Genomic DNA, 17,435 nt, shown 5'->3' on the forward strand with positions numbered 1-17,435 from the left:
TTAAAACTTGTATTTCCTTATTTATTTTCATTTTGGATGATATGTCCATTGGTGAAAGTGGGGTGTTAAAGTCCCCTACTATGATTGTGTTACTGTCGACTTCCCCTTTTTTGGCTGTTAGTATTTGCCTTATGTATTGAGGTGCTCCTATGTTGGCTGCATAAATATTTACAATGGGTATATCTTCTTCATGGATCAATCCCTTGATCATTATGTAGTGTGCTTCTTTGTCTCTTGTAATAGTCTTTGTTTTAAAGTCTATTTTGTCTGATATGAGAATTGCTACTCCAGCTTTCTTCTGATTTCCATTTGCATAGAATATCTTTTTCCATCCCCTCACCTTCAGTCTGTATGTGTCCCTAGGTCTGAAGTGGGTCTCTTGTAGACAGCATATATACGGATCTTGTTTTTGTATCCATTCAGCCAGCCTGTGTCTTTTGGTGGGAGCATTTAATCCATTTACATTTCAGGTAATTATCGATATGTATGTTACTATTGCCATTTACTTAATTGTTTCAGGTTTGTTCTTGTAGGTCTTTTCCTTCTCTTGTGTTTCTTGCCTAGAGAAGTTCCTTTAGCATTTGTTGTAAAGCTTGTTTGGTGGTGCTGAACTCTCTCAGCTTTTGCTTGTCTGTGAAGGTTTTAATTTCTCTATCAAATCTGAATGAGATCCTTGCTGGGTAGAGTAATCTTGGTTGTAGGTTTTTCTCCTTCATCACTTTAAATATGTCCTGCCACTCCCTTCTGGCTTGCAGAGTTTCTGCTGAAAGATCAGCTGTTAACCTTATGGGGATTCCCTTGTGTGTTATTTGTTGCTTTTCCCTTGCTGCTTTTAATATGGTTTATTTATATTTAATTTTTGATAGTTTGATTAATATGTGTCTTGGCCTGTTTCTCCTTGGATTTATCCTGTATGGGACTTTCTGTGCTTCCTGGACTTGGGTGGCTATTTCCTCTCCCATGTTAGGGAAGTTTTCAACTATAATCTCTTCAAATATTTTCTCAGTCCCTTTCTTTTTCTCTTCTTCTGGGACCCATAGAATTCGAATGTTGGTGCATTTAATGTTGTCCCAGAGGTTTCTGAGACTGTTCTCACTTCTTTTCATTCTTTTTCTTTATTCTGCTCTGCAGTAGTTATTTCCACTATTTTATCTTCCAGGTCACTTATCCGTTCTTCTGCCTCAGTTATTCTGCTATTGATCCCATCTAGAGTATTTTTAATTTCATTTATCGTGTTGTTCATCGTTGCTTGCTTCTTCTTTAGTTCTTCTAGGGCATTGTTAAATGTTTCTTGCATTTTCTCTTCTATTTCCAAGGTTTTGGATCATATTTACTATCATTATTCTGAATTCTTTTTCAGGTAGATTGCCTATTTCCTCTTCATTTGTTAGGTCTGGTGTGTTTTTATCTTGCTTCTTCATCTGCTGTGTGTTTTTCTGTCTTTTTATTTTGCTTATCTTACTGTGTTTGGGGTCTCCTTTTCGCAGGCTGCAGGTTCATAGTTCCTGTTGTTTTTGACGTCTGTCCCCAGTGGCTAAGGTTGGTTCAGTGGGTTGAGTAGGTTTCCTGGTTGAGGGGACTAGTGCCTGTGTTCTGGTGGATGAGGCTGGATCTTATCTTTCTGGTGGGCAGGTCCACGTCTGGTGGCGTGTTTTGGGGTGTCTGTAGCCTTATTATGATTTTAGGCAGCCTCTCTGCCAATGGATGGGGCTGTGTTCCTATCTTGCTAGTTGTTTGGCATAGGGTGTCCAGCACTGTAGCTTGCTGGTCGTTGAGTGAAGCTGAGTCTTGGTGTTGAGATGGAGATCTCTGGGAGATTTTCGCCATTTGATATAACGTGGAGCTGGGAGGTCTCTTGTGGACCAGTGTCCTGAAGTTGGTTCTCCCATCTCAGAGGCACAGCCCTGATGCCTGGTTGGAGCACCAAGAGCCTTTAATCCACACGGCTCAGAATAAAAGGGAGAAAAAGAAAGTAAGAAAGAAAGGAAGGAAGAGGATAAAATAATGTAGGATAAAATAAAATAAAGTTATTAAAATAAAAAGTAAAAAATAATTATTAAGAAGAAAAATTTTAACAAGTAAAAAAAACCCCAAAAAGCGGGACGGTCAGAACCCTCGGACAAATGGTGAAAGCAAAGCTATACGGACAAAGTCTCACACAGAAGCATACACATACACACTCACAAAAAGAGAAAAAGGGGAAAAATATATATATATCTTGCTCCCAAAGTCCACCTCCTCCATTTGGGATGATTCATTGTCTATTCAGGTATTCCACAGATGCAGGGTACATCAAGTTGATTGTGGAGCCTTAATCCGCTGCTTCTGAGGCTGCTGGGAGAGATTTCCCTTTCTCTTCTTTGTTCGCACAGCTCCTGGGGTTCAGCTATGGATTGGCCCCGCCTCTGCGTGTAGGTCGCCTGAGGGTGTCTGCTCTTCACTCAGACAGGACGGGGTTAAAGGAGCATTTGTTTCGGGGGCTCTGGCTCACTCAGGCCAGGGGGAGGGAGGGGCACGGAGTGCGGGGCGAGCCTGCGGCAGCAGAAGCCAACATGACGTTGCACCAGCCTGAGGCGTGCCGTGTGTTCTCCCGGGGGAAGTTGTCCCTGGATCACGGGGCCGTGGCAGTGGTGGGCTGCACGGGCTCCCGGGAGGGGCGGTGTGGACAGTGACCTGTGCTCGCACACAGGATTCTTGGTGGCGGCAGCAGCGGCCTTAGCGTCTCATGGCCGTCTCTGGGGTCCGCGCTGTTAGCCGCGGTTCGCGCCTGTTTCTGGAGACCCTTTAAGCGGCGCGCTTAATCCCCTCTCCTCGAGCACCAGGAAAGAGGCAAGAAAAAGTCTCTTGTCTCTTCGGCAGTCTTTGGAGCTTCTTTAAGTGGAGCGCTTAATCCCCTCTCCTCACGCACCAGGAAACAAAGAGGGAAGAAAAAGTTTCTTGTCTCGTCGGCAGCTCCAGACCTTTTCCCGGACTCCCTCCGGCGCACTAACCCCTTCAGGCTGTGTTCACTCCGCCAACCCCAGCCAACCCCAGTCCTCTCCCTGTGATCGGACGGAAGCCCGAGCCTCAGCTCCCAGCCCCTGCCCGTCCCCGCGGGTGAGCAGACAAGCCTCTCGGGCTGGTGAGTGCTGGTCGGCACCCGTCCTCTATGCGGGAATCTCTCCGCTTTGCCCTCTGCACCCCTGTTACTGCGCTCTGCTCCGTGGCTCTGAAGCTTCCCCCTTTGCCACCCGCAGTCTCTGCCCGTGAAGGAGCTTCTAGTGTGTGGAAACCTTTTCTCCTTCACGGCTCCCTCCCACTGGTGCAGGTCCCGTCCCTATTTTTTTGTCTCTGTTTATTCTTTTTTCTTTTGCCCTAGCAAGTTACGTGGGGGAGTTTCTTGCTTTTTGGGAGGTCTGAGGTCTTCTGCCAGCGTTCAGTGGGTGTTCTGTAGGAGCAGCTCCACGTGTAGATGTATTTCTGATGTGTCTGTGGGGAGGAGGATGATCTCCGCGTCTTACTCTTCCGCCGTCTTCTCTCCACCCCTGTTTTTTTTAAATTTTATACTATTTTTAACTTTCTAGTGTTTGCCCTAGTTTCACAATGTACATCTTTAATTAATCAGTCTATGTTTAAATAATATTACATCCATTTTCGCATATGATATTATATAAGAACCTTACAGTAGTATAACTCCCAGTTCTTTCTTATCTTTGTGCCATTGTTGTCATACACTTTACTTTTACCTATGCAATAAGTTAACACTGCATTGCTACTATTTTTGCTTTAGGCAGTTAGTTATATTCTAAGGCAATTAACAGAATCAAAAAAGTATATTTTAAAATATTTACCTCAGACCATTTGATATTGTCCTACAACTCTTAGATGCTCTGTTGTTTTTTTTTCACATTTTGACTCGTATGTTTTTCATTTCTCTGCTGAAATTCCACATATGTTCCTGCATGCTGACCAAATTTTCCATTAGAGCCTTTAATGTATTAATCATAGTTATTTAATTTATTTTTTTAAATTTATTTTATTGAAGTACAGTTGGTTTACAATGTTGTATTAATTTCTGCTGTACAGCAAAGTGATTCACATATAAATGTATATATGTATATTCTTTTTAAAATAAATTTATTTATATTTTGGCTGCATTGGGTCTTTGTTGCTGCATGTGGGCTTTCTCTAGCTGTGGCGAGCGGGGGTTACTCTTCATTGTGGTGCGTGGGCTTATTGCAGTGGCTTCTCTTGTTGCAGAGCACGGGCTCTAGGCACACAGGCTTCAGTAGTTGTGGCACACGGGCTCAGTAGTTGCGGCTCGTGGGCTATAGAGCGTAGGTTCAGTAGTTGTGGCGCACAGGCTTAGTTGCTCCGTGGCATGTGAGATCTTCCAGGACCAGGGCTCAAACCCTTGTCCCCTGCATTGGCAGGCAGATTCTTAACCATTGCACCACCAGGGAAGTCCCAGTCATAGTTATTTAAAATTCCCTGTCTGATAGTTCCAATATCTGGATCATCTCTAAGTCTTGTCCAATTGATTAATTTGCCTCTTGATAGTGGGTTGTTTTTATTGCTTTTTTTATGTTGCTTGTGATTTGTTATTGATTGTCAGATGTAATATGTGGAAAAGTAGAGATTAAGGTGCAGTCTTTATCCTGGGAAATGGGTACAACCCCTTCTTTTGCTAGCCTGTTAATGTGGGAGTTTGAGTCAGTTAGGAGGTGAGTTGGGTTTTGTTTTTTTTGTTGCTATGGTTACCGTAGGTGCACCAGTGGCTCCAAATTCCTCTGGTGTTTCCTTGCCCTGAGGGTGGATTTTTCTGTGTTTACGCTCCACGCTCAGCATTAGGTCGTCTTTGTGCACCTGTGCCTCAGCACACAGTGTACCACAGCCTTGTTGCTGGGTGCTTGCTAACCTGGTGGTGGGGAGTAGAGGGGTTCTCTGTTGTCTTGGTTCAGCCTCAGCCTTAGGCAGGCCCTATTTCCCTGGGTCTGGGGGTTGGATCTTTCTGGGTGAGCCTGCCATGTCTAATGGTCTAGACCAGAATTTCCTGCTTCTCCCCCAGGCAAGAGAGGATTGTTTTATTTTTCTTTCACCCTGTCCCAGCTGCCTTGGGAATGACAGAGTTTCCCCATTCCCCAGGGGTTTAAGATTTTTAGAGAAGGGAGCAGGTGGACTTTCGTATTTTTCCCAGAGCAGTGACTGCTTTCCTTCTCCAGGCCAGCACTTCTGAGAGGCTTTCTCTGGCCTAGTATTTCTTGTGAGCACCCGTTGAGGTCTCACTGGAGAAAACCCTCGAAGTGCCTATGGCTCTTGCTAACCCAAACTTGACCTTTAGTAATTCATTAAAAATTGTTCCCAAATTGAATTCTTCTTTCCTGCCTGTATGGTGGTTCCATTGTTCTCCCTCCGCCACAGGTAAGCCAGAACTTGCATCTCTCTGGGACGTATCTGTTTTTCCTTAAATCTCAGTCTGGTTGGTTTGCCTGTGACCTCAGCTCTCTAATGATTTCAAGAAAGGTTACAATTCTGTAGATTATCAGCCTTTTTCTTGTCATTGGAGTGGGAGTGATGCTTTTCCCAGATTTCTACACCTTAAGTGAAAGAAGTCAAGGCAGTTACATTTCATACTATTTTTAAATTTTCCAGTGAAATGAGTTTACCTCTCTTTTTCCCTCCCTGTGATATTGTGATTATTTATTTGGTCTTTGTCCACTGTTCCTGTCCCACAGCTCTTGTAATTTCCTAATAAGCCATAGAGACATTTTGTTATAACATTTGTTTTGTTCCCAGTTCCTGAAATAGCTCCAGATCAGTAAAGGTTAAAGGGATGTGTTTTGTTATTTATATAACCAGCCCCTTTCAACACACCTGAGTTTATGTTAATGAGGTACTTTTTTGAAAGCATCTAGATCCTCTAAGGATGGGGGTTGCTTGTCGGGGGAACCAACCCTGTGATTAGAGGGTTTGGAAGTTTTAGTCCAGGTCTGACCTCCTGGGAGGGGAGAGGGTCTGGAGATTGAATCAATCACCAGTGGTCAGTTATTTGATCAGTTATGCCTTTGTAATGAAGCCTCCATAAAGAACCCAAAAGGACAGGTTTTGGAGTTTCCCGTGCCTCTTCTCCATACCTTGCCCTCTGCATCTCTTCCATCTGGCTGTTCCTGAGTTCTATCCTTTATAATGAACTGGTACTCTAGTAAGTAAACTGTTTTCCTGAGTTCTGTGGGCAGCTCTAGCAAATTAATTGAACCCGAGGAGGGGATAGTGGGAACCTCCGATTCATAACCAGTTAGTCAGAAGCACAGGAACAACCTGGACTTGCGATTTGGCATCTTAAGTTGGGTGGGGAAGGCTGTTTTGTAAGATTGAGCCCTTAACCTGAGGAATGAATCTGTTGCTATTTCGAGGTAGGTGGTGTTAGAATTGATTAAATTGTAGCAGACACCAGATCTGCTGGGTGTTGCAGAATTGTTTGGTAGAAAATGCAGTCTAGTATCAGAAGTCCAAATAGAATACCTGGTAACGTCCTTCCCCTCCCCACCAGCTAGGATCTGATGAATAGGGGGAGGCTGGAGTGACCACTGGGGCCAGGTTTCTCTGCTTGCCTCCATGTTGAGTTGAGTGGAAAAGGGCAACCTAAGTCTCTGTGCACTGACTTTTTTGTTTTTTAAAGGAATGTAAGGTGCAGGGGTGGGGGGACCCTTTCCCTCTACCCATTTTATGTTCCTTGGCTGGGGCGTTGTAAATTAGATTGGCAAAAGACAGATTAACAAGAGAAAAACAATCAAGCTTATTAACGTGCATAGAGCATACATATGGAAGCACTCACTGATGAAGAGCCTGCACCTGACGCTTTTTTTTTAAGTTTTGGCTGCATTGAGTCTGTTGCTGAGCGCGGGCTTTCTCTAGTTGCAGTGAGCCGGGGCTACTCTTTGTTGTGTTGCGTGGGCTTCTCATTGCGGTGGCTTCTCTTGTTGCGGAGCATGGGCTCTAGGCGCGTGGGCTTCAGTAGTTGTGGTACATGGGCTCAGTGGTTGTGACTTGTGGGCTCTAGAACACAGGCTCAGTAGTTGTGGCCCACGGGCTTAGTTGCTCCGCAGCATGTGAGATCTTCCCAGACCAGGGCTCGAACCCGTGTCCCCTGCATTGGCAGGTGGATTCTTAACCATTGCGCCACTAGGGAAGTCCCTGCACCTGAGTCTTATGTGAGACAGGCTCCTCAGGTGTTTCCTAGTTTTGTTTTCATGAATATCTGAACTCACCTGACAGACACATGAAAACAGATATTTTCCCACGTGCCTGCATAGAGTCACCTTCATGGCTTGGTGCCAGGAGTGAAAGGAAAAGTGGTGCTGCCTTAAAGCCAGGCCTCATAATAAGCAGAAGTAGGCTGGCTCAACTCCTCTGGGAGTGGAGGAAGACTTATTAATGGCCCCAGAGGAGCTTTTTCACTTGGGCTCAGGTCTAGACTCTGGAAGGGTACTGGGACAGGTAAGGCAGGAGTTTTGAGTGGGGCCTGTGGAGATTGCAGTTTTCCCTGAGAACTACTCAGTCTTGAGTGGCTGTGGTTCACTTGCTCTGAGCTCCATGAGGCAAGATTCCAGCACATCCGTTGTTGTTGACTAGATGAGAAGGTTCTGGGAAGATGATGTACTGATCCCATTCTTATTCCTGGAAGTTATCTCTGTGACCTTAAAGGACTGACTCCTGGGAGGGAATCAATAGCTTACCAGATTCCTTTCTCCAGAAGATGAAGTAGGAGTTGGGGATCTGAATTCCCAATTCCTAGGGCACAGAAATTAAGGAAGAAAGAAGGTCCTGCTGAGTGCAGGGTCAGGAAGGTGCTTGTCTTCCTCCTACAGATTCTGGGTCCTTCATAGGTAGGTTGGTGTGGGATCCAACTTCCTTGAGGTTTCTGGACTGGCCCAATGCTGATCCAAAAGGAGTAGTGTGCATATGTGTACGTGTGCACACCATCTCCCTACAGGATGCCTTCCAATGCCAGATCTGTGGAGAGGAGACTTATAGCTTTGTTTTGGTGTCAAGATTACTAGTTCCTGTTTTGGGGGAATCTCTTTGCAGCCCCAGGTGGTAGTGAGAGGCAGGCTGAGGAGGAAAGCAAATAAGCCAATAGCAGATGAGTCCCACATTAGGGTGCCCTCTGAATGTTCTTTCTTCATCTGGTCTTATTATGTTATCTCTCTCTTTTAGACACTTTAGAAGAAGAAAGGTGTTGAATGAGCAAGCAGCAACGTGGGAAGTGAGGTGGGTGTTAATGGACACAGTGACACAAGGGTGTGTATTTTCATGGATGTTCTCTCCTTGGTCTAGTCACTGCAATAGCGATACGCCCTTGTGTTAGCATCTTCCTAGCCCTTCCCACCACCTGTTCATGTTCTTTGCTGGCCTGAGAGTAGCTACAGACCTCTCCACATGTGGCTGGACACTGCAGAAGTCCCTGTTTATGTTTGGGTGGAGGTGAGCGAGTATGGAAACCGAGAGGCCCATCAGGCTGGCTAGTGCCGTGAACCTAGTGCTGGGACTCTGGCAAGTTTGTAGGTTTTAAGTTGGTAAGAACAGAGCAAAACCTACACCTCAGGGAAAATCCATGCTATGGATAAACGTAATGCCAGCCTACCCTGGGTATCAAGCCTCTTGTTAGAAGTCACCCTCAAAGGTGACTTCTTATATGCCCTTCTGTCCCAAGATTATGGCCAGAGGGATGTTAAAGGTCATCAAGAATAATTTGGAGGTTGCCAAGGACTTGTTTTTAAAGTGTTTTCAAGTCTGACCGAGAACTCTGACATTTAGAAGCAAATAAGATATGAATGTTTAAAATCATGTTTTTTTTAAAAAAAGTAGTCACCCTCATGTCGTGTCTGAGCCCTGTTGGTATCTTTCCTGGGAGCAGTGGAGGTCAGCCTGCCTCCATTTCTCTGTATCCTGTGGTGGGAACTGAGACAGGCTCATTGTATTTAGGTCTGTGTATGAGTCATGCTGTCCCTACACAAGAGGTAGGCAGGGAAATCTAGTTCAGGTCTGAACTAGAACCTTATCAGCCACTGGCCTAGACTGACATACTTATATTCTTTGCCAGGCCATAGTAAACACAGGTGTGAAGGAACTATTTGCCATGGAAGCCAGGGAGCTGGAGAGCCCCACACCCACATACCATCTCATTCCTGAGGCCAGCCGGCCCAGGGAGGAAGATGTCAGCATGCTACCTCAGCGGTCCACAGAAACTATGCAGCTGAAGAAGGAGATCTCTCTGCTGAATGGGGTCAGCCTGGTTGTGGGCAACATGATCGGCTCAGGAATCTTTGTCTCACCCAAGGGCGTGCTGGTCTACACTGCCTCCTATGGGTTGTCGCTGGTCATATGGGCCATTGGTGGGCTTTTCTCCGTTGTGGGTGCCCTTTGCTATGCAGAACTGGGGACCACCATCACCAAGTCTGGGGCCAGCTACGCTTATATTCTAGAGGCCTTTGGGGGCTTCATTGCTTTTATCCGCCTCTGGGCCTCCCTGCTAATTGTGGAGCCCACCAGTCAGGCCATTATTGCTATCACCTTTGCCAACTACATCATCCAGCCCTCCTTTCCCACCTGCGAGCCCCCGTACCTGGCCTGCCGTCTCCTCGCTGCAGCCTGCATGTGTAAGTCTGAGGGCTTAGCGGGGGAGTATGCGTGGGGCTGTGGGTTATTTTTATAATGCTAATGGTAATTTATATTTGAACAGTATAATTTGCTTTTCTTTTTCTGTGGGGAAGAGAGGCATCTTACCTTTTTGAAGAAGCAATTTCACCAAAGTCATTTGTTCCTGAGATAAGTAGGGTAAAGGGTGGGGATGGAGAGAGTCTGAATCTGTTTGTGGCTTTTGGTGCCTCACTTTCCTTCTTGGGTGTCCCTGAGTTCTGTTCCCCAGTCTATGTGACAGGTTGGTGCATGTCATATATTTGTCTTGTTTTGATTGGTGTCAACATCGCTAGTTGTAACATAACCCAGGAAAACCCCTCAGTGCTGAGGCATTTATTCTGCTGCTCCAAAAAAAAAAAAAAAAAAGTTATTTTGCTTCCCAGCTTTTAATCTTAAACCAGTTTAAACCCATCAGTGAGGAAATGGGCTTCTCTAGACTGTGGGGGTCCCAAGGCTTTATGTCCTGCAGGCTTACAGTAGGACCACTCCTTCCTGCCACTGCCACTCTTCACAGGCCGATCTAAGCAGCAGGCACCACACCAAAATGGCTGTTTCCCATTGGTGTTTCAGATTTCTTTTTGTTGACTTTGTAAATAAGCTCTGCCTGCGGCCAGTGAGGAAGGTGGCTTCTACCCTGTATTTGGGTTTCTGAGGGCAGAACCTGAGATCCCAGTGGATCTCTCTTTATTTTCCTTTTTTTTCTTATGAGGTTGTAAGGAGAAATTCTGTGTGAAAACACTGGAAGGGAGAGAAGATTATTGTGAACTTAGTCTAGTAAAGCTAGTGTTTTAGCTGAGAAGTGGCCCAGAATTCCCTGTGTTCCTTAGTACTGTGCTGCCAGAGGCACTTAATTATTTATACTCTGCTCTTTCCATATCTTTGCTTGCAAAAGCTTTGGCAGTATGTGTAGTTCATCCACAGTGTTAAAAATAGACTGACAGTACCTTGGACTTAACCGTAAAGGATTGTACAGTATGCTGTGACTCCTGACTTTAAGGAATTTATTAAAGACAGATGTTAAAAGAGAACTCTTCCACAGATACCCCTGTGAGGAGAGAAAGTGGGAACTCAGCTGTATATCTGATAGGGTTTCACCAGGGGGACTCTAGCCTGACTGAGCTCTCTAAAAAAGGGAATAATTTTCTGATTATAAAACATGTTTGTTCAGGAGAAAATTAAATTAGCCTCAAATCACCTATAATCTACCACCAAGACATGAGTACTTTTATTTTTTTTAATATTTATTTATTTATTTTGGCTGCGTCATGCAGTGACTGAACTCGTGCCCCCCGCATTGGGAGCGCAGAGTCTTAACCGCTGGACTGTCAGGGAAGTCTCCAGACAGGAGTACTAAAAAAAAAAAAAAAAAATTATTTATTTGTTTTTGGCTGCAAAAACAAATTTTTTTGTTTTGGGTCTTCATTGTTATGCGTGGGCTTTTCTTTAGACTTTTGTCTAGTTGTGGAGATGGCGGGGGTGGGGCTGCTACTCTTCGTTGTGGTTCACAGCTTTCTTATTACGGTGGTTTCTGTTTGTTGCGAGCCTGGGTTGTAGGTGTACGGGCTTCGGTAGTTGTGGCTTGCAGGCTGTAGAGCGCAGGCTCAGTAGTTGTTCCGCACGGGCTTAGTTGCTCCGTGGCATGTGGGATCTTCTCGGACCAGGGCTCGAACCTGTATCCCCTGCATTGGCAGGCGGGTTCTTAACCCTTGCGCCACCAGGTAAGCCCGACATATGGGTACTTTTAAGTTCAGTTACGTCTTCATTTCTTAATGTTATAGAATTGGAATCATACTTTGCATATAACTTGATATTCTGCTTTTAAAACTTAGTATATCATGGATTTCCCCCCTTTTTGTGAAATGTTCTTCAAAAGAAACATTTTTTAAAAATAAATTTACTTATTTTATTTATTTATTTTTGGCTGCGTTGGGTCTTCGTTGTGGCATACGGGCTTTTCATTGTGGTGGCTTCTCGTTGTGGAGCACGGGCTCCAGTAGTTGTGGCTCGTGGGCTCTAGAGCGCAGGCTCAGTAGTTGTGGTGCATGGGCTTAGTTGCTCTGCGGCATGTGGGATCTTCCTGGACTGGGTTCGAAGCTGTGTCTCCTGCATTGGCAGGCGGATTCTTAACCACTGCTCCACCAGGGAAGTCCCCAAAGAAACATTTATATATATATATATGTATATATATCTTCTTTATTATTAAAAGGTGATGCATAGACCCTACAGAGAATTAGAAAAATGCAAAAAAAGAAAAAAAAGTTAAAATCACCCATGATTTTACCTCCCAGAGAACTATTGTTACTATTTGTGTGAAATACCTTCTGCTATTTTTTTTTTCTGCCTATCCATCATTTAAAAAAAAATACCCTTGGGCTTCCCTGATGGCGCAGTGGTTGAGAGTCCGCCTGCCGATGCAGGAGACACGGATTCGTGCCCTGGTCCGGGAAGATCCCACATGCTGTGGAGCCTGCACGTCCGAAGCCTGTGCTCCGCAACGGGAGAGACCACAACAGTGAGAGGCCCGTGTACCGCAAAAAAAAAATAAAACAAAATAAAAATTTTAAAAGTACCCTTGAGGGCTTCCCTGGTGGCGCTGTGGTTGAGAGTCTGCCTGCCGATGCAGGGGACACGGGTTCGTGCCCCGGTCCGGGAGGATCCCACATGCCGCGGAGCGGCTAGGCCCGTGAACCATGGCTACTGGGCCTGCGCGCCCGGAGCCTGTGCTCCGCAACAGGAGAGGCCACAACAGTGAGAGGCCCGCGTACCGCAAAAAAAAAAAGTACCCTTGAGATCATACTCTTTGTGGTTTGTATACTGCATTTTAAAAAATTTAATATTTAATCCCTTTCACCAAATATTCTTAGAAAACATGGTTTGGGACACACAAGTAGTTTCCAGGCAGTGTAATATAGTGGTTAAGATCATAGCCTCCCTTGGGAGTTCCCTGGTGGCCTAGTGGTTAGGATTCCAAAAAAAGGACTTCTCCTTGGAGGAGATAGTTAACTGGTGCCTTAATTTTCTCATTTTGTAAAATGGGAATATTGATTGTAGTGTGAACTGAAAAAAACATGCACAACCTAAAAGTTGAGAATTATGTTTTATTCAGCAGACAAAACTGAGGACTTAAGCCTGGGGCACAGCATCTCAGATAGCTCTGAGACACTGCTGCAAAGAGGTAAGGGAGGGGCCGGGATATATAGGAGTTTTTGCAACAAAGACCAGGTAGTTGGAACATCAAAAGATTACTGTAGATTACTGTTTTTTGTTTGTTTTTGTTTTTTCGCTGCCGAACAAATGGGATCGAACCCATGCCCCCTGTAGTGGAAGCTTGGAGTCTTACCCACTGGACCACCAGGGAAGTCCCAAAAGATTACTGTTAATTAAAGAAAACCAGACATCTCATTAAGGAATTTAGCGCTTTTCTATGTATGGAAAAATGCAAAAGTCAGGGCTCATTGAAATCATTCCTTTGATACGTAGCTCAGCTATCTGGGGCCAGTATCCTGTGGTTTCTCAACCTAAGTCTCTTCAGGGTGCACTGTCGGGGGTGGCTGCAGTTAGTGGGTGGCTGACTGCTAGATGGCAGGCATCTATTTCTATCCTGAGTTCCCTCAGGGCTCTCCGTGGAGCAGCTGTTTTGTGATGGCTTGATGGCTGCAACATTCTTTGTTTACTCATATGGCAGGCAACATTTTTTTTTTTTCATTTCATTGATAGTACCTATCTGAAAAGATTGTTGTGAGGAATAAGAGAATCAATACAAATAAAGTACAATACTTCTCTCTGCCTGGCATACAGTAAATGCCCTATAATATCGTTATTAAAAATAATGCTGCTGTGTAGAAACCATTTTCAGAGTTTCTTCATATTTTATTAGGATAAAATTATAAAAGAGAAATCCCTGTGTCTAAAGAATTAAACTGTTTTAAATTTCTTCGTGTTTTGCCCAGTTACTTTCTAGAAGGTTTCATGAATTTGTACTCTTTTCTGAGCACCTGTGAGTGCCTGTGCATTGGTCCCTTGATGGCCTTAGGATGAATTCCAAGAATAACCAAATCAAAGGGCACCTCTGTACATAATTTTTCACATAAAGAAGATTTTTGTTTGTTAAATCTTTTTTCTTTTATGATTTTTCCCATTTTTTTTTTTTTTTTTTTTTGCTTAGGAAGCCCATCCCCACACTATGAACTGATCTTTTGATTGGAGGAGAGACCTCACCTCTTAGAAATGCAAAGTTATGGTATCATATAACTTCTTTCATTCAAATGTACTTTTACGCAGATTACTCAGTATTTGCATTACCAAAAACCCTTATTCCAGAAACCAAGGCATTTCCATAAAGCGGGCCTGAGGGCGGAAAGCTTGTCAGAGGTGGTGCCAAATCATTAAAACCTTGTCCCATCCTAACAGACTAGGTTTTAGGGCTCACTTTACTCCTCTTCTTGGAAATTAGGGTGTAGAATCAGGCTGATGTATCATCCAGCTAAGCTGGGGTGTGCTGGAGGGACCCTCCTTGGACAGAGGTGGCACTGAGAGCAGCCTGGTCTCAAGAGACCTAAATTGGAAGAAACCAACTATGTCATAATTAGGGGAAAAAACAAAGATCTGCACTGAATGCTGGGTGAGGCTTGGGTAGGAGAATTACGTTAGTCTTGAAACTGAGAGACATGAGAGAGGTCCAGGTTAGTTGGGAGACTGCTTAAAGAAGTTATATCCATGCTAAGCTAGACAATTAAAGTTCCATCCTAGAAGAAAGGGCCTAGGCAGTCTCCATATAACTAACTGTAGGGCAGATCTGCAAGCTGGTGGCCCACAAGCCACCCTTGGCCCACAGATATATTGGGCCTGCACAGTGTTCTACATAGTTTTGAATTACTTGCCAACATTTAAAAATCAGGACTTGCCCTTTCTCTTGAAAAATCAAAAGTTCTGGCAAACTTGGACCCATATTCCAGCCTCACACAATCAGCTGCATTTGAGTAGTGGTTACTCCTTTAAATGGAGCATATATTCTCCCATTCACTGCAGTCCCCGACTCCCTCTTGTTTTATATCCAGACATTCTTGCCTTTGCTCATTTATATTACCTTCTTGGGCCCTGAAGGCATCGCTGTTTCAGATTCTGGCTTCCAGCAGCCCTCCACCCCAGTCCCAGGTTATACATGGCAGGGAGATACATGCAAGCAGCTTTGTTTTTGGGTTTTTTTTTTTTTTTTTTTTTTTTTTTTTTTTTCGATTTCAGATGTCTTAAGTACTCATTATATCAGAACAGTGGTTCTCAACTGGAGATGAGTTTCCCCCACAGCAGACATTTGGCAAGGTTTAGAGACATTTTTAGTTGTCGCATCTGCTGGGAAGGGGTGTTGCTGGCATCTAGTGGGTACCGGTCAGGAGTGCTGCTGAACATCCTATAATGCACAGGACAGCCCCGCATGACAGACTTATCTGGCCCAAAATGTCACTTGTGCTGAAATTGAGAAACTGTCATTCTGTTGTTATGTATTCTGGGATCCTGAACTCTTCTGTGGTGGATGGGGCCTCAGGCTGCCCGCTGAACTCAGTATGCTTAGGGGCTCTTATTCACTTACGGGACTGTAGGGGAAAATGGCACTTCTTGAGGTCCATAGGTCCTTTCTCTGACCAGGTGCCCAGCAGTATTCTCAGTAGCCCAGGTGCCCAGCATTGTAGGAGTACTTGATTTGTCTGCAGAAGTGTGTGTTTCTGGCTTAGGTCTTGGTGCATTTATCGTTGTGGGATCCTGTCTGCTATGTAACCTCAAATACATCATTGGAGAGTATTTGCCATGAACTGACATGGAAGTCAGTTCAGCACTGACACAGTGGCATCAGCAGAGGTCTGCTCACAGCTGAGACTCCATTGTCCCTGAGGGTTTGTTTGGTAAGGCTGACAGGGAAGGGAGGAGGAGGGGAAGGAAGAAGGAAAGGGAGACTGTCAAGGGTGAGACTGCAGTGAGGAAACACTGTGTGATGCCTGAATGGCTTCCTATTGCCTCTTGCTGTCTTGGACTCATGCCTGGGCAGGGTTCTGAGTAGGAAGGATACTCTCCCCTATTTTGGTCAGTTGTTGCTATGGTTAGACAGCTTTTATGTTCTGACAGTGACAGGCCTGAGGAGGACTGGTCTTGACAACAGTTGCTCAAAAACCCTGGATTCTAACCCTATATATAGTTTGAATGTTTTGATAATAAGACTAAATATGTATACTTGTGTAATTAAAAACAAGGAGGCTTTTAAAAAAGACATGTACATTATGTATTCATACACATGCCAAGAGGTAGCTTCTGATTCCAGGATCTCCATTTGGAAGGGTTTACCTCTCCTAGACTGTTGTAGAACATTTCTCTCCTAAGAGACTTGTAGATGTTTTTTTCCCCTTCTTTTTCTTTTTCCACTTTGTCGTTGTTGTTAAGGATTGCACTCCTCTGTCCTTGAAGACCTGTTTGTGGGAGGAATTGGAAGGTTCCTTTTCCTCCCAGTGCTTGTAGAAGGGAGCTGCGACAGTCAGCATAACTGGAACTACAGCTTCGGATGCCAGGCCATCTCCTCATCAGAAGGAGAGTATGAGAGGTGCAGTTTTGTCTGTGGGCACGTGTATTATTCAGGATTAGTCTGGGTTTCAAACAGCTGAAAACCAAAGGGAGCATGGCTCAAGCATGTTGAAATTTATTTCTCTCACATGTTAAATGTAGGCAGCGTGGGGCTAGTAGGATGACTTCATAATTCTTCAGGTTCCTTCCTTCTGTTTTGCTGCTCTGCCATCCTCAGCATGTGACTTCTGGCTGGTGGTCCAGGATGGCTACTCAAACTCTAGTCATGTCTGTGTTGTAGCTGACAGGAAAAACAAAGAAAGGCACCTCTCACCCTTCAAAGATACTCCTATAAGGTGTTACTTATATGACATTTTGCTTATATCCCTGGGTTAAGAACTTAGTTACTTGGCCATACCTGCCTGCAAAAGAGGCTGGGAAATGTCATCATTATTTTGGGCAGCCAGACTCCAGCTAAAATTTCTATTACTAAGGAAAGATGGAAGAACAGATGTTAGAAGATATGTAGCCATCTTTGCCACAGAGAGACTTTGGAGATTTGTTTCTGTGTAGGGATTGGATCTGGATCTGCTATTTGAGTATTTCTCAGCAACAAGCCCCTAGAGAGCCTGGAAGACCCTCACATGGGTCCCATACTCATTGGTGCAGGCTTGCAGCAAGGAAATGAGATCGGAGGAAGGGGGAAGGCGTGGATGTTTTAATTGTGGTAGTTGAGTTTGAGTGCTTGGCCTCCAGGCTTAGCCTGGCTGTCTAGTATTTGAGCTCTGGTATAGTCCTTGCTGCTAGATGGGAATGGGAGTTCTGGGAGGCAGGCGGGGGGTGGGGTGGGGAGGTTGGGGATCAGATGGTGAAATTTTGTTTCTTAATTAGAATCAGGAAAACATTCGAGGGAGTTGGCTTCTGCTTGGTAGACTGTTTTCGGAGCTCTCTGTTCTCTGGCAGGGCTGAGAGTCCAGTGAAGCAAGCAGGGCTCCTGGGGCCAGCATTTAAGGATGCACTCACTCTCAGGTTTGCCAGGTTGTCCCCTGACAGTGAGTGCCTACTTAAATTTTGTGCCCTGGGCTCCTTACTCACCTTACTCTACTCCTGGTCCTGCTCCCTGGCTACACAGTGTTGTTGTTGTTTTATAAATTTTATTTATTTATTTTTGGCTGCGTTGGGTCTTTGTTGCTGCGCATGGACTTTTCTCT

General features: G+C 44.7%; 1 protein-coding gene across 21 annotated transcripts in view; it reads left to right on the plus strand.

Annotated features, from left to right (window-relative positions):
• SLC7A6 (solute carrier family 7 member 6) overlaps positions 1–17,435 on the plus strand; it is a 42,296-nt gene that overhangs the window by 8,387 nt on the left and 16,474 nt on the right. For 15 of the 21 annotated variants that reach the window (XR_010837832.1, XR_010837830.1, XR_010837831.1 and 12 more), the window contains exons 3-4: positions 8,197–8,250; positions 9,083–9,638. Coding sequence is in view for 14 of the 21 variants with exons in the window: in XM_067019755.1 (XP_066875856.1) it covers positions 9,119–9,638 (520 nt within the window). In the remaining 7 variants the exon portion in view is untranslated. Of the gene's footprint in view, positions 1–5,901; positions 6,182–7,735; positions 7,827–8,196; positions 8,281–9,082; positions 9,639–17,435 lie in introns of those variants that run through there. The other 6 variants (XR_010837836.1, XM_067019765.1, XM_067019768.1 and 3 more) reach the window with 3 other exon arrangements.

This window comes from Kogia breviceps, chromosome 18 (assembly GCF_026419965.1).
Source record: "Kogia breviceps isolate mKogBre1 chromosome 18, mKogBre1 haplotype 1, whole genome shotgun sequence".
In the NCBI taxonomy this organism is placed as follows: Eukaryota; Metazoa; Chordata; class Mammalia; order Artiodactyla; family Physeteridae; genus Kogia; species Kogia breviceps.